This window comes from Plecotus auritus, assembly GCF_963455305.1.
Source record: "Plecotus auritus genome assembly, chromosome: 12".
Taxonomy (NCBI): domain Eukaryota; kingdom Metazoa; phylum Chordata; class Mammalia; order Chiroptera; family Vespertilionidae; genus Plecotus; species Plecotus auritus.
In genome coordinates this window covers 35,696,462-35,721,469 of record NC_137778.1, presented here as the reverse complement: position 1 = coordinate 35,721,469, position 25,008 = coordinate 35,696,462, and the positions used below count along the sequence as shown (strand labels likewise).

The window sequence follows — 25,008 nt, the reverse complement described above, 5'->3', positions numbered from 1 at the left end:
TGTTTTCTGATGGTGATTCAGAGTTGATGTCATCATCACTGTTTGTGTGCGTGTTTGCCAGGCTGTCTGGAGGAGGAAGGCTGGAGTAGAATTCTTTGTTTTTGGATCTCTTTAGAGGGAAGTGAAAATGGACGCTATTTCTTTGTTTTAAGCCAGAGACTCCAGCGCCTCCCTTCCCCTCATGATCACGAATCAAAGGTTGTAGTATAATTTGCACAGGATTTAAAACATCCCTTAACCAACAGGAACATGTAAGCTGTAACAAGCATTCGTCTCACCAGCAAAATTGTGATGCGGCCGCGAACCTCAGCTTGAGGCACGGTACTCCTGTTCCCGAATGCATTATTCTTATGTCAGCTATTAATAACCCCGACACTCCCAGTGCATCCACACCCTCCACGCAGGAAGTACCTTCTCCTGGTGTTTTAGAAAGTGGAAGGACTGAGCAGGCATTTTGCAGAAGATGAAACTGTAACAGTCATGTAAAGATGTTTGCCTTCAGTAGTCATATGGGGCAGGCATATTGAAATGACTATGAAATATCATTTCACACTTATTAGACTAGCACACATTAAATAGTCTCACCGTACAAGTGTGATGCAAACGAGCAGTAGAAACTACTGCCATTTAGAGAACGATTTGGTCCTGTCTAACAAAATCAAAACCCAGAGTTGGACTCCTAAGTATACGCCCTGTACTATCTCTGGAACATGTGCATAAGGACACAGGTGGAGGATGTTTATTGTAGCGCGGTTTGTAATAAAAATTAGAAGCCCCCCTGAATGGATCTCAAAAAGGGACTGGATAATTAAAGTGTGGTATAAATTTGTTAGAACCTAACAATGAAAATGAATGAACCAGATCTGTACACAGCTACATGGATGAGTCTCTAAAACACAAAGTTAAATGGAAAAAAAAAAAAAAAAACAACACCACAGCAAAATATATAAATGTGACACATACTCATTATAGATTTTAGAAACATGTGGAACAATACTGTATTTGGTGCGTGAATGTGAATGAACAACATGGAAATATGACCACAAGAAGGAGCCACGCCCAGTTCATGAGATTGGCTGCCTCTTGGGAAGGAGGGGAGAGAGTGACCCCGGGGAGGGGAAAGGAGGGGAGACTTGCAAGGAGATTTCCTCTTTATCCATAATATTATGTTTTAAAAACCTGAAGCAAGGTGATACAATGTTAATTGTGGCGCTGGTTTCACGATTCGTATTTTACTCATTTTATTTTTGTGTTACATTTCATTTTTGCCTGCATTGGTCGCCATGTCCCACGCTCCCCAGAAATTCACAGGCAGACTGCCTGCCTTTTGCCAAGGCATCACTGAGGTGGATAGCTGATGGTTCCAACCTGGCAACCATGAGCAGGTGCTGAAGTTCGTGCCATACACATACGCGAAGGCCTTTATGTATTGCGGTCATGGAGACCAGCTCTCGTGCCCAGGGCGTTCTCACCACCACCAGGGGCTCAGCCATGAGGAGAAGCTTCAGTGAGTTTTGCTACAATGACTGCAACATGTGACCATCTACCAGGGCTCTCTGCTAGTCTGAGCAAGTTTTATGCGGCCGCTACCCTCTAATTTAGTTCCGTCTGCCCTTAGGCAGTGGCTCGGAGCTTGGACTATAATCTGGGGATGGTTTGCTGGGCGTGCCTTTCCTTAGTTTAGGTGAGTGGGGCACCATAAGTCAAAGACACCTCGCTGCCCTTGCTCTTAGGATGTCCTCAGGAAGCTATTGTTGTCTGTAGACAGACACTGCCCCCTGGCGTAAAGCGGGTGAAGCTGCAAATCTATGAGACACTGGATTTCTGTGGGAGGCGGGGGTGGATGGAGGTGCAGGAGGCTTCTGGAGGTTTAGGGAGCATTTCAAGAATTGGATGTGCCTTGGAAAGCAACTAGCCCAACTCCTCTACAGCACCTCTACCAGCATGTCTGGCCAGGGCCACCCACAGCTGCTTGACATGTGCCTGTCAGAGAAAGTATTATCTCCCAAGACAGCCCCAGGAAGTCACTAAAAATATGACGACAGGAAGTGTGGATGTGGCAGAAGAAGCACTAGGCTCGCACGCTGTGACAGTGCTGCAAGGTGATCGAGTGAACTTCACGGACGACCCCTTGTCCTCGCCGCGCTCTTGGAAGTGGCTGGATCATAAATGTTTAATTCATTGGTTGCAAGTCCAGAATTTCTTAAAGTTGCCCAGTGCCCAGGAGTGGGCATTGTGTCAGTGTTGACCTTGAGGTTTCAGAATACTAGCTTGCTTCTTCACCACAGTTAGACGCTGCCTTCCAAGGAAGAGCCATCGATCAAAGACACTGGAACTGTGAAATTTCTCCTTGCCCTATTCCTCTTATTCTCCCCTGATGTTCTTTGTTCCAACTTTATGAGTGAAATAGAGGCTACTAGGTGTAAACTTCCTAAACATCCATTTACTTCAAAATTCATTTTTTATCCTCACCTTTCATTATGTTTCTACACCATTAAATAGTGATCCGAAATCATATTCAAAGACACACACAGCTCAGGAATCTTCTCTCTGACTTCCTTGACCCAACCCTCAAACAGAAGCTAACATCTGCATTCATGGGGACCATATGCTACTCAACAAATAGTATATGACTATAGGAAAGAGGGAAAACATAGGGGGGACGATAAAAATTACCAGAACACTCCCACCCCAAACTAAAACATGCTCACCTTTTGATGTATGACCTGCCAGACATTTTTATTACACAAATATATACATTTATATTTTTTTGCAAAAATGTATATTTTAACCTGATTTTGTTCATCTCAACAATATTGTGAATGCCTTGCTGAGCTCATAAGTGAGCAAATATGTCTTTTTTAATGGCTGTAGCATAGTGTTCCAGGGTCTGGCTGTCCCGTTGTTTGCTTATTCAGTCCTCTTTTGTCGCACATACAGGTTGGTGGTTTGCTCTCTTTCAGTTCTCAAACCCACACAGCCCATGCTTGGGGTCATTCTTGGGCCCTGGCCTTCACTTCTCCCAGCTGAACGTTTACCACTCTTCTCAAGCCCAAATTTCTCCTTGCCCCATTCCTCTCATTCTCCCCTGATGTTCTTTGTTCCAACTTTATGAGTGAAATAGAGGCTACTAGGTGTAAACTTCCTAAACATCCATTTACTTCGAAATTCATTTTTTATCCTCACCTTTCATTATGTTTCTACACCGTTATACAGTGATCCGAAATCATATTCCCCCAGTAAACAATGCAGGCACTGCACGTTTGAGAATGAAGAAAGGAGACATCAGCGTAGTCTAGAGTGGTTCACTGACTCAGAAAGAGGGCTGGCTGAGCTTGAGCTGAACTTGGAGGCTTGGGTTTAGGGAGAAATGGGAAGGTCATTTCAGGTGGAAAAACATACGGTTGGGAAAAGTGTGGAAGAGGGAATAACCTGTACTCTTGCTACACATGGTGTGGCCCAAACCTGCAGCTTGGACCTCGGCAGAGCTTGTTAGAAATGCAGACTCTCAGCTCCCTCCCCGGCCTCGGGGATCAAACTGCATCTGGGAGGTGCTGATACGCGCTATTTGTGTGGTGCTGCTCCGTGTACTGCTGGCTGAAGAAACATCGCATCCCGCTTGACCCTCAGAATAGGTTAGCTAGGTATGAATGAGTTAGATAAAGGGGTACTACTATGTGTCCATTCTTTCTAGAAGAATCCATGAAGTTTATTGAGGTTTCGATTTGCTGGAAGTTTGCTAGAGCTGAGCTCCAGACTCAGGTTTACAGATTCCACGTTCTTTTCCCACCCACTGCGCAGTGAGAATTGAATAGGCCAGCGGAGAGCCTGAGCGTGGGTGAGGCAGCAGCTGGGCCATGTGGTGGAATCTGGAATGCTAGGCCACTTGTTATTTATCCATTAATATGTTTGGACCAGAAGAGTTTTATGAGGGTCTCGGGGAGACTGGTCTGGTGGAGCGATGAGAGTCAGGAGGACACAAGACTTAAGAGACACCATTCAGAACACAATGACTAAATTATTTTATTAAAATACGTTTTTATTGATTTGAGAGAGAGAGGAAGGGTGAGGGAGAGTGAAACATCGACATGAGAGGGAAACATCAGTTGGTTGACTCCCGTATGCACCTCGAAAGGGACTGTACCTGCAACCTGGGGATATGCCCTGACTGGGAATCGATGGCACTCCACCAGCTGAGCCACACCGGCCAGCGCTAAAGTTTTTTAAATTCAAAAACTACATAGTATTAGTAAGTCACCCTAAAAATACTTATGGAACACTCACTTTGTGCTGGGTAAGGGGCCTGCGGTCTTGCCCTAGTGATATGGTCTCGCTCATATGATGCTTTTGGTTGAGTCACTTAGATAACTGAGGACCAAGTGCCCGGAAGACGAACAGCGATGACAAGAATAAAGTCGCCGTTGATTTTTTCTGTTTCTTTTAGTCTCTGAAAAAAGCTCTGGCCCCAAAGTTAGGTGGCTCCCAGGCCCATCCTGGTTTTGCTATTATTGTTGTCAATAGCCTTGAATGATTCACTAATTGCTGTGTAGCTCATTGTTCCTGCTGCAACATAAACATCCTACCTACCATGACTTCATAGACGAGATATTGTAATGAGATCATTATGGGAGACGTTTTTGGTTTCCTGGGTATTAGGAAAGCTTGTGATGCCATTAAGTATAAAATTACTTTGAAAACCTTCACTTTTTGAAACTTTTAAAATTTCAGTCCCCTAGTGCGTTTTAGTCACTCTTCCCGGAATAATTACACGGAGAGGGAAGAAGCCCCAGCCATCTGTGGCTCCTGCTCGCCTTCCCTGGAGGTAGCACTTGAGAAGATAATGATTTATTTGAGGTGTTGTTAGTCCCACTCGGAAGGAGAATGGATGGTGGTTTCTCATTGTGCCTCGAAGGCCCATCTGCTGATGGGTGCGATTCATTAGACAGGAATACATGGGCACGCGTGTGCCTGGTAGTCGTAGAGTAACAGCAGAGAAGAGTGAGGGAAGATTTGTACTGGCGTGGGGGGCGGTGAGCTCTGTGACACTGTCACAGTGGAGGAAGGGGAAAGCCACCCCTGCATTCCGTGTGTAGGTGGAGCATCCCCGTGACTGGATGAGGCTACCCTTTGACTTCAGACGACCGCATGACCCGTGTAGGTGCTCTGGGTCGGAGGACCTAACAGTGATCTCTTCGCAGTTTACACATCACCTGTTCCTCACGGGGCCCCTTCCATGGCGTTTGTCACAGTGGCAGAGCTGCCTGCCTCCCGACTCCTGTTCCTGTAGCAAAAGCACGCATGGCCCGGTGTGTCCGAGAAGACAGGCTGGTGCCGTTTTATGGAGGCTGCACCGCATAGAAGAGCTGTGTGTCTCTGATCCTCCTGGTGGCATGAAGCCATGGCCCTGTGTGCTCAATTGGGGGGTGTGTGTGTGTGCACATACGTGTGCATGGAGTGGGCAGCGGAAACCTTGTGAGAGGTGGTGGAGGGTAGACAGCTGTGTGCAGATTGAACTGGTTAAGTCCAGCCAAAGGTTATAAGGGGGTGTCTATTCCTGGAACTTTGAATTTCTTTAAATTGTGTGATTAGTTTTTATACTATATTTTAAAATATAACCTAGTCAGGTACATATTCTGCTTACCTGCTTTAACAAAGCACTCTTCCTTGTGTGTGGTGTGTGTGTGTACATTGTTTTTGGAGACATGGAACTATGCCACAAAAAGTCTTCCGTGTTTAGATCGTGAATTCAAGGCCAAGACACTCCTGGCCGCCGGTACTGCTGCCTGAACGGAGGCTGCAGTGTGGAGGAGGAGAGCGGGCATGCTAGTCTTTAGATCAGCAGGCAGTGTTTCCCCTCCTCCCCAGTGTGAGCCACGAGGTGCAGCGTCCTCAGCATGTAGGAGGAAACCCTTGGAAAAGCGGCAGGTGCTTGACCAGTGTGGTTGCTGATGGCTTCGTCAGTCCATCACGAAGCTCCCTCTTAACGCTTTTGTCCTTTGTTTTCCCTATGTCTCGTTTCTGTGTCTCGTAAACACACAAAAGCAGGAAACAGATGTCTCAAGCTCCGTGAGCTTATGGGTTGCGTTTCCTACATAGCTGGTTTTGTGTGTTTGCTCCCCAGCTCTACGTGGCCACGGAGGCCATCCTCATCGCGCTAGTGGGGGCCACGCCCTCCTACCGCTGGGACCTGGCCGAGTTCCTGCCGAACCAGAGCCACGGCAGCCAGCGGGCTGGTGAGGACCAGGCGCTGGGGGACTGGCTCCTGAGGGCCAACGGCAGCGAGATGCACAAGCACGTGCACTTCAGCGGCAGCTTCACCTCCATCGCCTCCGAGGTAAGCCCGGGAGCCGGCCGCAGTGGAACAGAAACCAGCCATGGTGATCACTAAGCGAAGGCGTCTCCTTGTCCAAACGGAACCACTTTTTTGTCTTGTTGATTTAAATTTCAGCCACATCTTCAGATAACTTGCTAGTCAATCTGAGAGTTAAAGGAGGCTATTCTATGAAAGCATATTCTTTTTCCTTCCTTCTACAAATGGGAGAAGCGTAGTGAGATACAAACTCCAGAAGAGCTGTACTTTGATGATAGTGTCCTTTGGAAAGGTGAAGTAAAACTCCCATGATTCTTTATTTTTTTTTTTTATTATTTTTTTTTAAATATATTTTATTGACTTTTTACAGAGAGGAAGAGAGAGGGATAGAGAGTTAGTAGAAACATCGATGAGAGAGAGACATCGATCAGCTGCCTCCTGCACGCCCCCCACTGGGGATGTGCCTGCAACCCAGGTACATGCCCTTAACCGGAATCAAACCTGGGACCCTTCAGTCCGCAGGCCGACGCTCTATCCACTGAGCCAAACCGGTTTTGGCCCATGATTCTTTATTAATGACACAAAAATTAACAAAGTAGCGGGAAATGGAATGACCCATCGGCAGCGTCCATGGTTCATGTTGAAGTCCAGTCCCATGTGCAGGCCACGCGGGGCACCCTGACTGTACAACCTCAAGGACAAACGGACCACTTCATGTGGGCAGGAAGCCTTACGCTCACGTGGGGCTGTGCTGGCCAAGGAGGTTCTTACAAGGACAGTCCCTTCTGAGCCGCCGGAGGGAAATGAGCTGAGACTGGACAGCTTGGTGGAGAGAAACCCTGGGACGGGAGGGGCAGGGCCCCTGCTCAGCTGCAAAGCACCCGTACTGGCTGTTAAAATGCTCAAACACCGTGTCCTTTGCCTGCTCCCCACAGCTCTTCATTTGCTCCCCGCCATGGAAGTCCCCCTCCCCCCTCCCATTCAAAATTATTATTATTTTTTTAGTTTTTATCATGATTGTGTATTGAATTTTGTCCTGTACATCAATTTACCATTTTCTACATTCATTGTGATGATCATGTGATTTTTCTTCCTTAGCTTCTAACAGGGTGGATTATCGTAATTGATTTTCAAATATAGAACCAGCCTTGAATCTCTGGATAACATATAATTATTTTTAGATATTGCTGAATTCTATTTGCTAATATTTTGCTAAGGATTTTGGCTTCTATATTCATGATGGATATTGGTCTGTAGTTTTCTTTTCTTGTACTATCTTTGTCTGGTTTTTGTATCAGGGTAATACCAGCTTCATAAAATGCATTAAGAAGGGTTTCTATTTTCTGGAAGAGACTGTGTAGAATTGGTGTCCGTTTTTTAAACATTTGGTAGAATTCTTCATTGAAATCATTTTGACCTGTACATTTCTTCTTGTGGAGTTTTAAAATTATGAATTCAATTTTCTTAATAATTATAGGGCTATTTATTTATTTGTTTTTTTGTACATAATCTTTTAAAAAATATATATTTTATTGATTTTTTACAGAGAGGAAGGGAGTAGGAGAGGGAGAGGGATAGACAGTTAGAAACATCAATGAAAGAGAAATATCATCTGCCTCCTGCACACCCCCTATTGGGGATGTGCCCGCAACCAAGGTACATGCCCTTGACCAGAATCAAACCTGGGACCCTTCAGTCCACAGGCCGATGCTCTATTCACTGAGCCAAACCAGTTAGGGCAGTGGTTTGCCGCTCTGTTGACTAATGAGTTTGCCACTGGGTTAGGGCAGTTATAGGGCTATTTAAATGCTCTGTTTTGTGTTGTGAGTTGTGACATTTGGGCTTGTCAAGAAATTGGTCCATTTCATCTAAGTTGTCAAGTTTATGTGTATAGAGTTGTTCATACACACAAACATGCACACAGAGGGATATTCCTTAGCCTTAAAAATAATGAAATCTTGCCATTTGTGGCAACATAGATGGACCTAAAGAGTATTATGCTAAGTGAAATAAGTCAGACAAAGACAGAGACCGTATGATTTCACTTATATTTGGGATGTAAAGAATAAAACAAATGAATAAACAAAACAGAAACAGACTCATAGATACAGAGAACAGACGGATGGTTACCAGAGAGGAGGGGCTGGGAGGATGGGTCACAAGGGGAAGGGACATAAGAGGGACCAGCGTCCAGTTATGAAGTAAGTAAGTCACGGGGAGGCAATGTGCAGCATAGGGAATACAGTCAGTAATTCCGCAGTAACTGTGCAGAGAGAGGCGCTCACTGGACGTACGGTGATGATCACATCGTCAGGCATAGAAATGTCGAATCACTGTGCTGTCCACCTGGACTAGCATAATATCTTATGCCAACTATACTGTAATAAAAGAAAAAAACAGTAAAAGTACAACTTAGAAAAAAATTTGTCAAGCCCAAATAAACATACAGGTTTCCTGAAGTAGCAAAAAATAACCGAGGAGAATGAAATAAAATGAGCGCTGACTCTGTGCTGCTCAGGGGCCGCCTGGGTGTTCACTCCCCAGCAGCTGCTGCCCGTGTGCGAACAGCATTGCCCGTCTCCACTTCGGAGTGTATTCAGGCAGCTCCAAGGAGAGGCTCGTCTCCTTACCTCTCAGTGCAGAATCTCAGGTCCCCCAAGTCGTTTTACTTTATTTCAACGTACAGGTGAGGTGCCCGCCCTCCATGCGCCATCCCCACTCATGTGTGTGTCCACACACCCTCTCTCTACCTTGGACGCCGCAGCCCTGATTGGGTGGCGTTGCAAGTCCTGGCGTGCTTCCAAGAGATGGGATGGATGGCTCCCGGGTTTCCTGCTGCCGCCCCCAAATATGCCGGAGCTGGCGGAGAAACCGTGGCAGAGGGAAGAGGAACGGTGATCGCCAGCGGGGCCAGGCCGCGGCCACAGAGCCGCTCCGTCTCGTTCACGCTCACTGCAGTGCGGTCCCAAACCCAGCCCTCTGCCCACTTTCTTCGCGTTCATTCCATTCTGATAACCTCGCTGGTGTTTCAGTGGCTCCTCAAAATCCCCAGAGTGGCAATATTAAAGCTGGTACCCCAACTTGTCATTAAGTTGGTAAATATCCTTAATGCCCAATCTGTGGTACATAGATAATATATGCTGCTTCCTGAACTTACTTGGTATAAAATTAGAGTTAAAAAAGCAAGCATAAAGTCTTGTAGAAACTTTTAAAAGTAATCCAGATAGAGCCTGCAGAACTCTATAGCTGGAGATGGTGTTAAGAATACTCTTTTTATATTTATTTACTTACTATTAATTTATTTTATTTTTTATTGTTGACACGGATGTTCTTCATCCCCCTCACTTCCCCTCCTTTGCCCACCTCCACCCAGCCCCACCCTCCACCCTCCCCTGACCTTCACCACACTGTCGTCTGTGGCCATGGGCTGTGCATGTATGTTCTGTGGCTGCTCTTTTCACCTTCTTTCATCCAGTCCCCCCCCCCCCCCCCCCTCCCCTCTGACATCTGTCAGTTTGTTCCCTGGATCCCTGCCTCTGGTTCTATTTGGTTTGTCAGCTTATTTAAAACTCTCACCTGCCCCTTATTACATTCAGGTCAGGCCTTGCAGAAGTATCCTGATAACAATTCATGGAGGGTTTGGGGAAGGGTGAATTATAAAAGGTTATGTAGATATGATTAACTTGGCATTAATGCAAAAAAAAAAAAACAAAAAAACCACCCTCTAATTTAGGAGTCTTGACTATTTTAAAATGAGCTAATAGCCATTGGGGTGAATTGATGTAGCAAATTGCTGTTTGCCATATTCCCATTATTCCCCGAGCTCTGACTCATTGAGAAAGGACCAGATATCACAGAGACACGCAATTATCATGCTTAATTAATGTTTGCAACCAAAAAGAGTAAGGCTGGAATCTTCAGTATCATTGTAGATGTAACAACTGAAATTGACTGATTATTGTCTTGAGATTAATATATTTTCCCACGTCATACCCTGGGGTCAAAAGACAGAATAGTAAAACTATTGAAAAATTGGCTGCAATAATTGCTTTAGGGGCTAATTTTTTAAATGTCTTGCTTCCTTACGCCTGTGCTTCTGACTGTTCTAGACTGCACACTTCACCCATTAAGTGGTAATTCCGAGTGACAACTGCGTTGAGATGAAGCAAGTTAGTTAATCACCATGAAATTGTTCCTGAAACACCCTGAGTTCCTCTTAATCACAGAAGGCCTCTGAGCCCCTGATTTTCTCCCGAAGTGAGATTTTTCCTGCCCCAAACTGGGAATATTTTGGGGAGTAACACAGGACAGTGGGGGAATGGAGTGGAGTTAGAATTGTTATCAGGATACTTCCGAGTATTTCCCAAAACAGCCCCCAGCTCCCCAGCGGTGCCAAGCGCCCGGGATCCTGCAGCTGGGCGTGGGGAAGCTGCTGTGTGTTCCAGCCCCGCAGCCTCGATATGCTGACAAGCTGGGAGTGCTGTGGCACTCATAAAATGACCGCCTTCCATCACAGAGGCCTTAGGTGACAGGACGCTCCATCCCTCACACGTGCCCAGTCTTGTTAGCCCATTTTGGTGGCCCACCTGGGCAGCCAGGGAAGCTGCCTTAGTCTTCCTCGTTCTTTATGATCAGGTAGGCTATGCCCGACAGCCAGGCGGCCTGCCCCCTTGCCAAGGGGAAGGCTGAGCTGGGACTGGTGATCTACACCCGGCTGGCGAGCAAATCCACCTTCTAGAAGGTGAGAGGCAGAGGTGCCGCTCTTGGACCTGTCCTGGCCCCTGCCTGATAACAGTTGCCGGGAAGCAAAATCTCAACGGATTGAGAAGGGCAGTTTGTAGCTTATTTTATACATTAGAATCCAAGGGGGAGATATTGGGGGCGGGGTTACATGAAGGCATCGGTGGTAGATTAGGGAGGTGGGAGAAAGCGAAGTGGGGAAATCTCTGACACTGTATGGAGAGTAAAACGAATGGACACAGGCTCCTTTCCCATGGGTGGGTACAGGGTAGTTAACAATGAATGCTTACTGCACAGGGAGGTGGTAGTTGGGGAACAAGGGGACAATGAGGGGTTCTGTCGTCTGGGCTCTGGTAGGAGATTGTGCCCTGAGGGGTTCCAAAAAGGGGATTACTCTAACCTTCCAAGGGTATGTTGTCTTAGGTGCAAAAAGACAATAGAGACCTTTTCGTTAAAGAAGCTACAGGCCTAGCCCTAGCCGGTTTGGCTCCTGTCCCTGGTTGGGATGCGTGCTGGAGGCAACCAGTCAATGTATCTCGCTCACGTTGATGTTTCTCTCTCTCCCCCTCCCCTTCACTCTCTCTGAAAATCAAAGGAAAATATCCTCAGGTGAGAATTAAAAAAAAAAAAAAGCTCCACGCCTAGGACGTGACTGCCCCCCGTGACTGCTTTTAGTTAGAAATGTTTCCGTTCAGGCCACCCTGTGTGGTGACATTCTGTCTGTCTGTCAGGGTTAGTACGTGGCCCCTTCCTTGTCCGCGTCATGCCGTGGCATTTAGTGCAGCACACGGTGCAGCCGGCACCACAGCCCTGTCACCACCCTCACTGAAACGGGTGCCCGGTCAGCAGGCACCCCCGTCTCCAGCCCCTGGGAGCCACTCTCCAGGCTCTGTCTCCAGGGATGTGACTGCTCCAGGCAAAGGAAAACACTGCTGTGTCTCCCCTGCTGTCAGCCTCTCCACTGCTGACCCTCCTAGCCAGTGTGAGCGAAAGGGGCCACACGCTCGACCCGACAAGCTCAGGGGAGGCCTGCATGGCGGCCTGGCAGACTCAGAGCCCACAGGACCACACAGCATGGTCAGGAATGAAAACTTCCCAGCGGAAAGCGAGTCATGGCGGGCCGTCATGTCCTGGGCCAGGATCTTCCTTGACAAAGGTGGGCCTTTACCTTCACTGAGCCTGTCTGTGGTCGTTTTGCCTCTGTGATAACATCCCTTTGGAATGTCAGCGTAACCTCCTTTCTCCACACCCCTCACCGCACCAGAGCAGGAGACCCAGGACTCCTCATCTTCATCTCTGTCCTCTTCATTGTTAAGTGTCCCGCAGCCACCTGTGTAAGAGCAGGGAGTGTCTATTCCTCTTGCTTTCTAGCTGCTCCCGGAGGTTTCCCACTTTGCTTTCTCTCAGCTCCTAATCTATCACCAACGAGTTCCTGTAACCTCTTCCTTCTCCCCCTTTGATTCTGATGTGAAATAAGTGGTGAAATGGATGTTTTCCGGAGCATCTACTAGTATATAATCCATTGAGATTTTGCTTCTTGGCAGTTGTCATCAGTTTGGCTCAAATAAATGCATAAAATGGAGTCACTTCACCAAGCTGCTCAAATTATTAACATTATGAAGGTTAAGGCAGGAGGAAGGACTCCGTTCTTGTTCTAACCAGCCTGAGAAATGAAACATTTTTTAACTTTTCAGTCTTATGTCTGTGCCTGGATATACATCAGGACCTCCAGATAACCTGCTAATTACCCTCTAAGAAACACACGTCTCCAGACCATCGGATTACCTCTTGGAGGACTCCGTGTATACACCCACCTGGCACCTTTCATCCCCACCACCTGGCATCTGACTCTGAACCATCCGGGACCAGTCCCAGGGCTAAGAATGCAGGACTCATAATTCTCAAGAATGCACTTTTTGCTATAAGAACTTGTAACTTTTCTTTCTTCTTTGGACCACTTCTGGACTTTGGCCTCGCTGCGTAAATACATCTTTACCATTTATTTCTAGCAAAGCCGCCAGACTCTTTTTGAGTTTGCTCTCCAGTCTTCTTATTTTACTTAGCATGATGTCCTCCAGGGTCATCCATGTAGTAGCTTGTCAGAATTTTATTCCTTTTTAAGGCTGTAGAATTTTCCACGGTGTGAACTTACCACATTTTGTTTATCTGTCCATAGCCATTTAGGTCAGTTCCACTTTTGCCCACTGTGAATAATGCTGCTACAGATATTAGTGTACAAATGTCTGTGTGAATCCCTGCTTTCAGTTCTTTAGTGCATATACCCGAGGAATGGAATCAGTGGATCATATGGCAATTCTATGTTTAACTTTTTGAGAAAAGGATTCAAAGGATTTTAAACCCATGAATCTATTAGGGAAGAGGGATGTTTAGCTGTTGCCTCTTACATGCCATGTAGTATGTTAGCTGTCAGAGAAATGGAAACGCAGGGCTCGAGAAATGCAGGGCTTAGCATGAAGGACACGGTCAGCACTAGCTCCCGTCCACCGTGCCAGTGCTGTGGTGGATGTGGATGAGTACTGTGGGAGCACGTCATAATAGTAACGGCTTCCAGTGTCTCAAGACAAGATCTCCTTGCGTGTCACCCAGGATGGATGCTCCCCTGAGTTCTGGCTCACCGTGGCTAATGCAGTAGAGAAGTTCGGGTGTACAAGTTTTGTTGTTCGTTTGTTTTTTTAGGAGCTAACTGAGTCCATCCATCTTTTCGGCGACCTAAATGTCTCCCGTGTTCTTCCTTCCTCCAGTGGTTTCTGATTGCTAACAGATCGTACAAAGTCAGCGCCGCCAGCTCCTTCTTCTTCAGCGGCGTGTTTGTGGGCGTGATCTCTTTTGGGCAGCTTTCCGATCGCTTCGGGAGGAAAAAGGTCTACCTCACAGGTAACCCGCTGGAGTGTGCGTGAACCGAATGAGGACACATTTCCCTGAGGTTCCGGGGAATTGCCACGTGGACGCGGAACTGTTTTTTTATTACACTGGAAAGAGGCCGAACGGCAGCCAGCGCGGATTCTGGCCAAGGTTTTCAAGTGGCCAGCATAGATGGCAAAGGCCAGATATTTGCATTGGAAGCTTTTCAGAGATGATGGTGCTTTCTGTCACCCCCAAATTCTAATTTATGCCGTGTTCCTAAAGAGAGCAAAGATTGAGACAGTCTACTGGGTCCATTTCCTTCTATCTTGTGTTGTTGATTCATTTTGAATGGGCTCTGCAGGACTCAGCATAGCTCTCTTGACAAGCTGAGTATGAGCTGGCATACTCAATCTAATTGATTTGAGAGAGGAAGGAAGAGGGAGAGAGAGAAACATCAATGATGAGAGAGAATCATTGATTGGCTACCTTCTGCACGCCCCCTACTGGGGATCGAGCCTGCAACCTGGGCATGTGCCCTTGACTGGAATCAAACCTGGGACCCTTCAGTCCACAGGCCAGCGCTATATCCACTGAGCCAAACTGGCTAGGGCTGAAATAGAATTTTTAAAAAATTAGCAGCATTTTTGATAGACAGAAATCAACCTGTGACAAAGAAAGAAAACCTCAGTTTTTGTTTATGGTTTGTAAGAGAAACCTTTTTTAAAACAAACCATCAGAAAATTTCAGTGTGCACAGATTTACGTGTGCAAACTAATGAATGGAACTGTTTACTTCCACCAGGTGCTGTTTCGTCTGTGGGTCACTGAATGCTGTTCCTCTCTTTCTAGGTCTTGCGCTTGACATCTTATTTGCTATTGCGAATGGGTTTTCGCCCTCCTACGAGTTCTTCGTGATGACCCGCTTCCTGGTGGGCGTGATGAATGGGGGGATGTCCCTGGTGGCCTTTGTCCTGCTGAACGAATGTGTGGGCGCCGCCTACTGGGCACTCGCAGGTACTGCTGGGGTCCATGCGGATGTGGAGGTGGTGAGCGGCTTCTGAAAACTGCAGGGAACCAGGTTAACCCTGCAGTCTAAGGATGCACTTGGACTTGGAAGTGCTCTGTCCAGCCATTAGATTTGCATTCCTGAGTTTGTGCTGTCTGACCGTGAATGAGTCACTTGAATTCCACTGTAGAAAGTCTGCCTCAGACGGTGGGCGAGCTTGCCCCCGCCCTCAGAGTGCTTCCAGATGATTGGGAGAGGGTGGGTGTCCCTGAAGGGCATTCACTGCCCCCACGCTGCCAGATCGTTCGGATTATTCCTGTCCCGTTGCAACAGTGGAACCAGAGAGTTGCCAAATTCACGGTAGAATTAGAGCGAGTGTGAGAGAGCTCCTGGAAAGCCCGCCCACTGAGCCGCACCCAGGACCGCAGGATTCTGACGGCACCGGGAGCTCTTTTGGGATCCGGGCCGTCCCCAGGTTCTGTCCTTGGTCTTCAGGTCCCAGCTGGTTCCTCTCCAGCAGCTGTGCACACCACTGGGGCTGCAGATAGGCTACTGACTGGCAAGAGGGTGGGGAAAACCTGAATGCTCAGCAATAGGAGATTGATTGGAGGTGGCCTAATTGTTCACAGTAAAAAAAATAATTGGAAAAATTACGCTTGATTACAAAATAACGTTTGCAGTATGTCTAAAATGCTAAGTAAAGTATTTACAAGAAAGTGTAAGTGTATAGACCTAAAACATCCTTGTTGTTGTTGTTAGTCCTCCTCCAAGGATATTTTTCCATTGATTTTTAGAGAGAGCAGAAGGAAGGGGGAGAGACAGAGAGAAACATCGATGTGAGAGAGATACATGGATTGGTTGCCTCCCGCATGCGCCCCGACCAGGGCCAGGGGTCGAGTCTGCAACCGAGTACCTGCCCTGGATTGGAATCGAGCCTGGGGCCGCAGGCTGATGTTCTATCCACTGAGCTAAACCAGCCAGGGCTGGAGCTTATGTTTTCATCAGGAGGGGCAGAATAGATTTGAGGTCATTTCAGAACATCGTAAGTACAGTGAAGGAAGGGTCTCATCCTGTGGCCTCTTCTTTCTGCCTACACTGTTGTCCGTGGATGCTGGCACTCGGAACCGATCCGAGGGACAGAGGCCTCATTTGTGGGAACCAGGTGCTCTCGGATGCGCCGTAATGAACCTGTAATAGCTATCGATTATCTTGCGTTTCCAGGGAAATCACACTGGCCCATGCCCCTGCTTATCGGGCCACACGTTCTGAACGCTGAGCGTTGGCTCTCCCTTTGGTTCCGCTTTGCCTCACCAGGGCCCACAGTATACAGGTCGCTATTTTTCGTTACAGCTGGATAATCTGCGAACAGAATAAAACATTTGTTTTACAGGACTTTGGTGGAGAATTTTTGTTAACAGGTTCAACAAAGCCCATTGCTTTGCGATGCCCACGGAAGCCCACCTTTCCTTAGAAGGCCGATAGGAGAGAGGAACGTAGGCAATGCAGTCTCCCCAGTCAGACTGACCGGGTTCGAGTCCCGGCCCTGCCACCCGCAGCACCTAACTGTCCGAGCTCTGTCCTCACTCCATAGATGGCTAATAATGGTCCCTACAGTCTAGGTAGGACAACGTATGCAAAAGGCTTACTGCTCAACAAATCGTAACTGTTATATGAATAGTAGCTACTTCTGGTACTGTTAGCGATAGTAGGTATGGAAAGTGTGACAGAGGAGTAGACTTTGCAAGTATATTGGACAGGCCGGTGGGTTTAATACCCACCTCAGCATTTATTTTAAAAAAATATGGGTTTCCTAACAATCCCATGGTTGGTTTTTTCCCTATTAGTGTGCTGACAATAATCCATGCTTCATGGCGCTTATATTCTTGGGAGAGACAGACAGTAAAATAAATATGAAGTGTCATATCTGATGGTGATAAATTAAGTTGGGGAGGGCTAGAGGGAGGGTTGGGAGGTAGGCTGTGATTTAAGATAAGGATTCCAGGGGCAGCGTCTGTGACGAAATGAAGTCCCAGTATTGCACTAATCTCACGACCTAAACACCTCCTGGTCATATAGCAAACAATGTTTCCAAGCCTCGGCCACGGCTCGGGCGCCTGCCAGTCCAACAGGCACAGCCTTCAAATCCGTCTTGACCGCGTGGGTGTGTATTTTTCATCTGTCCTAACCCCCTTTTTCACCCATTTGCTGGCCTCGCAGTTTATCGTCTGAGGCTCGATGTTTGTGTAGGTTTCTCTTTCCCGCTGACATCTCAGGAGGAAGGAACTGGCTCTGTGACGCGGGTTGGGAATGGTCTGCAGACGGGGCCTCTCCAGTCACGGGTCTCTCTTCCCTGAACCAGGGTCGATCGGCGGCCTCTTCTTCGCAGTCGGCATTGCCCAGTGCGCCCTGCTGGGGTACTTCATCCGCTCCTGGAGGAGCCTGGCCGTGCTGGTGAACCTGCAGGGGACGGCCGTCTTTCTCCTATCTTTGTAAGTAGTTCTCTGCGCGGAGCTTAAGCTCAGTAACAGAAGGAATGCCTTCAGAGGATGCGGGTCAGTGAGCAGCGTTATTCCCGTGCAGGAATTTGCCTGAACTGACTCAGGTGAAGAACTAAATTCCACAAGCGCTCCCATGCTTGGCAGCTTCTGGGAAGAGAGATGCTTAAATTAATTCAGAATGCAGGTATCCCTTGTTTAAAGTAACCTCTCCAAAAACTGCATTTTAGCCTTCAAATGATGACATCAGGGTCCCATTTCTTTTTAACCTGATGCCTCAAACTTAAAGATCTTCCGGCTGGATCACAGTGTGGGCTGGGTGTGCAACAGGGGAGGATTTTTAAAAAATCTATTTTTTACATAAAAGACTTATTCATAGTAATATATAATGTCAACGATTCACCTTACAGATGAGTATCATTTTGGGGCCTTTGCGTGTGGATGCGGGAAAATTCTCAGCTATGGGAGGAACCCTTAGCGAAGGTGCATGGGCTCAGCAGAGTAAAAGGACGAGTCCTGGTCAGGGCAGGGTTCACGAACGACCTACCCACAGTGCTCCCTTGGTGCTCTCAACCGTGAAAGGCCAGCCACCAACCTCAGCTGCTTCACCACAAGTGTTCCGGGCTTCTGAAAGGGTGTCTCCGGAGGTGTCAGACTCTCAATGTAATCATCAAAATCTTGGGGATAAATGCAATTTCAGGCCATGGTACCAGCTTTCTTCCGTGGCAGACAGGGAGGGATAGCGGTGGTAGAATTTTCACTCAGCTAGATCTTTAACTTAGTAGCTCTTTATTCAGGTTCAAAAGCAAGTACAGAAAGGAATAGAGTAGAAATAGTTGGCCTCTATTTCAAGTGGCACATTTACTAAAGACTTCAGCAGGCAGCGCACATAGCACCTCACTGTGCCCAGGGCCAGCTGATCCGATGGATGATTGGCACCCCTGACGTCCAACAGAACAATATTTTACTTGATCATTTACTTGTGTGTAAGTAATAATAACCGAGTGGTAATGAGGACGGAGGTAGAGGGATTTTTCAGGATGTTGTAGAAGGCCCCAGTTCCTGCTTTTATCGACAGTTCAACGTTGCACACGAATTTTCCCTTCCCAGTAGCAGAGCTCCTGGGAAAGACCCTGCCATTTTGTTTCCATAGTCTTTCCTCTCTGCACCTGCCACCCTGGGGTCAGAATGAAAAGGCTCAATAGATGGTCATTGACGGACTCGCTGTCGAGGAAGCTCTGAATTCTGTGGCATTTGTTGCCAATTCACTCCCCTTACTGAAAAGCACCTTCAGTAGCCAATGTGACTTATACGAGTTTCATTTTAGGCCAATCAGGTCAAATTAGATCCAAAAGGGACTTGATGTTGTGTTCAGTAAACAAGGCTTTGTGCTCCTGCCACAGTTTTGTCTTTGAAAAGTCCTCTAGGAGTGCGTGCAGAACTGGGAGGAGAAGACATAAGTGCCCGGCCAGTGAGGCACAGTGGTTGACCTATGAACTGGGAGGTCACGGTTCAATTCCCAGTCAGGGCACGTGCTGAGGTTGTGGGTCCCAGTGTGGGGTGTGCCGGAGGCAGCCAATTAGTGATTCTCATCATTGATGTATATATTTCCCTCTCCCTTTCTCTCTGAAATTATACACACACACACACACACACACACACACACACACACATACATGTAATGTCTGGGTCTTAAAACTGTTGGAAGATATCAGTGGCGATATAAGTGTCCAGTACGTTGTGCTGTAGTAGAAAGGAACTGCTGTTTTGTAGCTGGAAGTTAATAAGGAAGTCACTTTTGTTTTATAAGATCTTGGGGGATGCAGGAAATATCCTCAGCTGCTTTGAATATTTTGAAGCAGTGAATGCTCCAAAGTAACTGCATAGTGATAAAGCCTGTTTAGTTTTTATGTGTGGCCTCCAAATAATCTCTGTCTTCATGATCACATATCACTACTTTTAAAACACTTTGTACGAATTTATTTTTTTCTGATGAGATAATAAAGATTTTTATCTTCTTTATGGGGCTTTTCGAGAACTGAAAACGCCTACTATCTCCACAGTGTTATTCTGACAACACCTGGCTGTGATTTAGAGCCATAACTCTGACCCGTGCTTCATGAAGCATTGGTATATTTAGTGCTATTGTCTGACCTTGCCGTTCACATTAAATTGTCTTAAAAGTAACTGCACACTGTTTACCGGTTTCACTGCTGTTTTGGAAGCGTGCTCTCCGTTTCCATTCATAGATCAGATTGCCACTAGCCTGGGCCTCGGTCTTCCCGTGTCTGTGGGAGCGTCAGCTTTAGGCCTACGGTGGAATCCGTGGTGGTGAGGGAACAGCACAGCCTAGGGGAGTTGCCTCCGCCCTGTGCACGTGTGCCTGTACGAACATACAGCCTTTAATGACGTCTCTTTCAGATTCATTCCTGAATCACCTCGTTGGTTATACTCCCAGGGCCGACTGAGCGAGGCGGAAGGGGCTCTGTACCTCATCGCCAAGAGGAACCGCAAGCTCAAGTGCACGTTCTCACTCACTCATCCGGCCAACAGGAGCTGCAAGGGGCCGGGGAGTTTCCTGGACCTGTTCCGGCACCGGGTCCTCCTGGGGCACACTCTGACCCTGATGTTCATCTGGTAACTATAGCCGAGTGGGTGGGGGGCTGGGGGGTGGGGGGTGGGGGGTGTTGATCTCCAGCTCCCGCTGAGAAAGGTCTATTAGTAATTTGGTCCTTCAGGGTGACATACATTTTACCTCTTTTGTCAGCACAAAGCTGTTTTCACAGAAACAAGGCCCCCTCCCTGAATGCCTGGCATTGGCCTCTGTTTCACACCCTCCCACTCAAGGAGGAAAGGATGGGCAGGTTTACCGGACTTGATGGCAGAAACACATCTTTGCTCCTGAGATATTTGATGCAAATATTTGTCACCCTGCCCCAAAACGAACAAAACACCGGACCCTGCTCAGTGTGGCTCCGTTGGTCGGAGCATCGTCCTATACGCCAAAAGGTGGCGGTTTGATGCCCGGTCAGGGCACATACTTGTTTGCAGGTCCAATCCCCAGTCAGGGCACGTGCGGGAGGCAGCCAACCAATGTTTCTCTCTCTCTCCTCTCCCTTCCTCTCTCTGAAATCAAATTTTTAAAGAAGGAAAGCAAGCAAGCACAGCGGGAACGGAAGTGTTTCTATATGGGCTTTGGTTTCGGCACCGAGCGGTGGGATGGCACGTTGTGTCGGGCTGCACCCTGGATGGCATTGTCTGGTCCAGCGCTGGGTGTCAGCATCAGGTTCACGGGCCCGGAGGACTGTGTGCTGTGGTTTGTCCGTGTTGACCACGAAGGCTGCAGTGGACACCCCCATCGTCCTGTGGGGATAAAGGAGAATCGTTTTATAGGAACGTGACCTTGTGTCCAAAGCTAAGAGGAATGGGAGGATCGGGAATAAGAAGCTGTGGCGATATTTTTCTGTATCAGGATTCTCTTTACTGACTCACCCAGCACTGGCCGCCGCCTGTGTGTGGTCAGGGCCGGGTCACGCCGACCGCCCCTCCCTCCCGGTGCCAGTGGCGTGGCACAGGTGCTTGGCATGTTGCACAAAGGACACGAGCGTGGAGGTGTGGAGATGAGGGGGACCGTCAGCAGCGTAGCCTGACAACGCAGCTGCTAGTCTGAGATCCTTCCTCACAGAGCATGGGCAGGTGCCTGGGGCTTCACACACTCGCCCTGTGTGTGTCCCACAGACAGGCCGGCCCTCTGCCTCGAAGGAGCCCCTACTTCTTGGGGAGTACTTAACGTCTGTCTTTAATGTTTTACTTTTTCGAGGCGTATTAACTTTGGGGTTCTGGCCTTCAGGGGGTAAAATATAAACAGGTAAGAAAACAAACAGACTGGACTTGGAGCCCGGGGACCACGTCCCTGTTTATATCGTGTCTTACACAACCAAAGGGACTGTTCGCAAATGAAATTCTCTCCCCCAGGCTCAGAATTGTAAAATCCACAATAACAGAGACGTGTCCTTGCACACACCGGTTCTCCCGGAAGGTGCTAGAAAGCTCTGGATCCTTCCGGTGGTCCCCGCCATTAAAGAGCGCCCCCTGTGATTACTCCCTGTGTTAGCATCTGTTTCTGGGCTTATCTCCCTCAGTGGTGCCTTTATACATATATATATATATATATATTTTATTTTTTTACAGAGAGGAAGGGAGAGGGATAGAGAGTTAGAAACATCGATGAGAGAGAAACATTGATCAGCTGCCTTCCGTACACTCCCTACTGGGGATGTGCCCACAACCAAGGTACATGCCCTTGACCGGGATGGAACCTGGGACCTTTCAGTCTGCAGGCCGACGCTCTATGCACTGAGCCACACCGGTCAGGGCAATGTGGTGCCTTTTTAAATGGTCGTTTGGCGCCCTGAATATACTGTTAAAGATTGCGCGGGCATTCTAAATTTTGTTTGGGGCCCATCACGAGGATTGCAGTGATTTTAATCCCTGTCCTTATTCATCCCAGTGACCGGCTCTGCCATCGAGGAAACAAGCAAGCGAGCCCGCCTTGGGGCTGAGGCCTTCCCTCCCCGCTCTGTCACCCCCAGCTGGTAGCTCAGCTCCTCCGGCGCCCTGAGCTGGCTTTGCTCACTCACGCCCGGGTTGCTACCATCGCAGCTTGGTTTAAATGGGCGTGTGCTTCCCTGGCTGGGAGTCCTTCCCGGGGATTTCTGTTTTCTATGCAGAGCAGACACGCACAAGCACCTGCAACACGTTAGGAGCAGCATCATGGAGGGCAGGGTCTCTACGGCCGGGAGAAAGGATTTAAAATATTTCAGCAAATTGCACGGGTCCAAACGTGTTTGCTATAGAGCAGGTGGGACTTCAGGTTAGCAGCCCCTGTGCTGTGTGGTAGGTTTGGCTTTGAAAGGTTCCCTTCATGCCCACGGCTCCCAGCTCGTGTCCTTTGTCCGGGCAGGGTGCTAGGGGACGGAAACAGACAGCTCGGTGGCACCTTGCGTCCTTACCTGTGCTGTCCTGGCTGCCACACTGCTCGTGGCCCTTAGTACACGCGTGACAGCTCTGCGCAGTAAGAAGTCTCGGAAGTAGCTGCTGCGCGGGCTCCCTGGCCAGAGAGGCATGAGCACCAGGCAGTCCGGCTGCAGGTCCCCCTCCCTCCTCCCTCCTTTCCTCCTCCCTCCTTCCCCTTGTTACTGTCGCCCAGGGCACTTGGGCCACTCCGCATGTTGGCAGGGATGGGAAGAAAGCTTTCCCTTTCTCTTTGATCTCATCAGAGCCGCAGCTCATTAGACTTTGTCTAAGGAAAGCCAGAGGGAGCCCGTGAGAACTTACCCGTAATCAACACTTGTCAGAGCGAATTGCGACATCATAACCACCTGGCGACCTTGCACAGCCCAGTGTTGCCCTGCGTGCAGAGGCATGGGCGGTTTACAGAACGTGTGCACGTGTCCTGCAGCCTCGTTCCAGGGGGGTGTTTTGTTTGTTCTGCTCTATTTTGCTTTAAGAATGCAGTTTCCTAGACACAAACGTTGCCATGATTCCCTTCCCTGTGCTTGAGGAAGCCCCGACCTGCGGCTTCGGGATGGTGCCGTGGCTTAGCGCCTGGCTCTGGTTCCTGGGAAGGGGAGGTGGGCTCAGGGCGGGGACAGTGCCTGCTACCTCGGAGGTGTTTCAGCAGTTCCACCTAGGAGGTATTTCAGAGAGGAAGGGAGAGGAGAAGAGAGAGGTAGAAACATCAGTGATGAGAGAGAATCATTGATCGGCTGCCTCCTGCATGCCCCTTCCTGGGGATCGAGCCCGCCACCTGGGCATGTGCCCTTGACCCGAATCGAACCTGGGACCCTTCCGTCCACAGGACGACGCTTTATCCACTGAGCCAAACCGGCCAGGGCAGCAAGACACCTTTCCAAAGGGCCGTTCCCCAGCGGGTCATCTGCCTCCACCATCCCCTGGCCGTTCCTCTCCTCTCCTGTGTCCGCAGCACGTGCACCGCTGAGTGCCGGGTGGGGCTGAGGGCCGGGTGGGGCTGAGGGCCTGGCAGGGGTTGGAGTGCCAGTCATTTCTGGCCCACAGGTGACGCTGGCGATCCAGTCACTTCCCAGCCCACGTCCTCAACGCCACTCTCTGTCGGCTTTCTCCTGGGACTTCTTTGCTAGTCATTTTGATAATCTCACGCAATTGCCTAAGGCAGTGGTCGGCAAACTCATTAGTCAACAGAGCCAAATATCAACAGTACAACGATTGAAATTTCTTTGGAGAGCCAAATTTTTTAAACTTAAACTTCTTCTAATGCCACTTCTTCAAAATAGACTCGCCCAGGCCATGGTATTCTGTGGAAGAGCCACACTCAAGGGGCCAAAGAGCCACATGTGGCTCGCGAGCCGCAGTTTGCCGACCACTGGCCTAAGGCAAGTGTCCTATAACTTGTATGAGATAAAGTAAGACTGGAGCCCCTGTCTGCTCTTCGGTGCAGAAATGCTGGTGAGAGGCCAAACGGTCTTTTCTCTCTCAGCAAGCTGCGCCTTTGCTTCGACCAGCGTCTGCACAAGTGGTTTCCAGGGCCCTTTATTCTTCGTCGTTTCCCAGCTCAGAAATGTAGATCGGGATGGGAACGTGAGTGGGAGAGTCAGACCCACTGCTCGGGGCCGATGGCAGCGTACTGAACCGGCCTTGGGATCCCCGGCAGATTCCCATGAGCGTTCCCTCTGTCCCTTCCCTCCTCCCGCAGGTTCGTGTGCAGCCTGGTGTACTACGGCCTGACTCTGAGTGCAGGGGACCTGGGCGGGAACCTCTACGCCAACCTGGCCCTGTCTGGCCTCATAGAGATCCCCTCCTACCCTCTCTGCATCTACTTGATTAACCACAGATGGTGAGTATGGTGAAGATTGACGTGTACCACCCCTGCCCCCCCTCTCTTCCCCCCCCCCCACAAACACTCACATGTGTATATCCCTAAATATGACTCTTTGCCAACCATATAGTATCTGGGAATTATACCACAGTGATTGGAATTCTCTTCTGACCCAACACAGTCAGGATTCATGTTTGTACAGGATCTCTAGGCCTTCGAGTGCTTATGGGGGCTTGCCATCCAGTGTTCAAAGGCGTCATATCCTGACGGCTTTGGAGTCATCTCTGCGTGACCTGGTCGTCCCAGCAGTGGGGTTGGTGGCTCCGTGTAGATGGAAATAGAACCCCACCAGCCCCATCGCTGTCCTTTAGTTCAGGACAAAGAACTGGAGGAACTGAAAGGGGTTTCCCACCTCGTAAGACGCACGTGACTTGGTCGAGGGGAAGAATATAGCCTGTTTTGCTGCTCCTTGTTAGTGGACACAGTTTGAAATACTTCTTAAAGTTCTTCTGTAGAGCACCCTTTCCTCCTTTTTTCTCGGATCCCTCCTGTCACGGAGCCCCTGAGCAGGGCAACTAGCAGGCCCGCCGGTGTGAGCTGGGAATCCGCTGGGCTGTGCCGCTTCTCGTTCTCCAGAAACGTCCCTTTCACCCAAGCAGCACTCCGCTCGCCGTGCACTTGGCGCTGGTGCACGGAGAGTGGGCGCAGCACATTGGGAATGGGGGGACTAGGTTCGG

At 48.7% G+C, this 25,008-nt stretch overlaps 1 protein-coding gene across 2 annotated transcripts in view; it reads left to right on the top strand.

Moving 5' to 3' along the window:
• SLC22A15 (solute carrier family 22 member 15) overlaps window positions 1-25,008 on the top strand; it is a 41,377-nt gene that overhangs the window by 3,327 nt on the left and 13,042 nt on the right. For both annotated transcript variants that reach the window (XR_013959406.1, XM_080647441.1), the window contains exons 2-7: window positions 6,122-6,334; window positions 13,813-13,945; window positions 14,764-14,928; window positions 17,280-17,409; window positions 19,837-20,052; window positions 24,149-24,289. Coding sequence is in view for 1 of the 2 variants with exons in the window: in XM_080647441.1 (XP_080503567.1) it covers window positions 6,122-6,334; window positions 13,813-13,945; window positions 14,764-14,928; window positions 17,280-17,409; window positions 19,837-20,052; window positions 24,149-24,289 (998 nt within the window). In the remaining variant the exon portion in view is untranslated. The remainder of the gene's footprint in view (window positions 1-6,121; window positions 6,335-13,812; window positions 13,946-14,763; window positions 14,929-17,279; window positions 17,410-19,836; window positions 20,053-24,148; window positions 24,290-25,008) is intronic.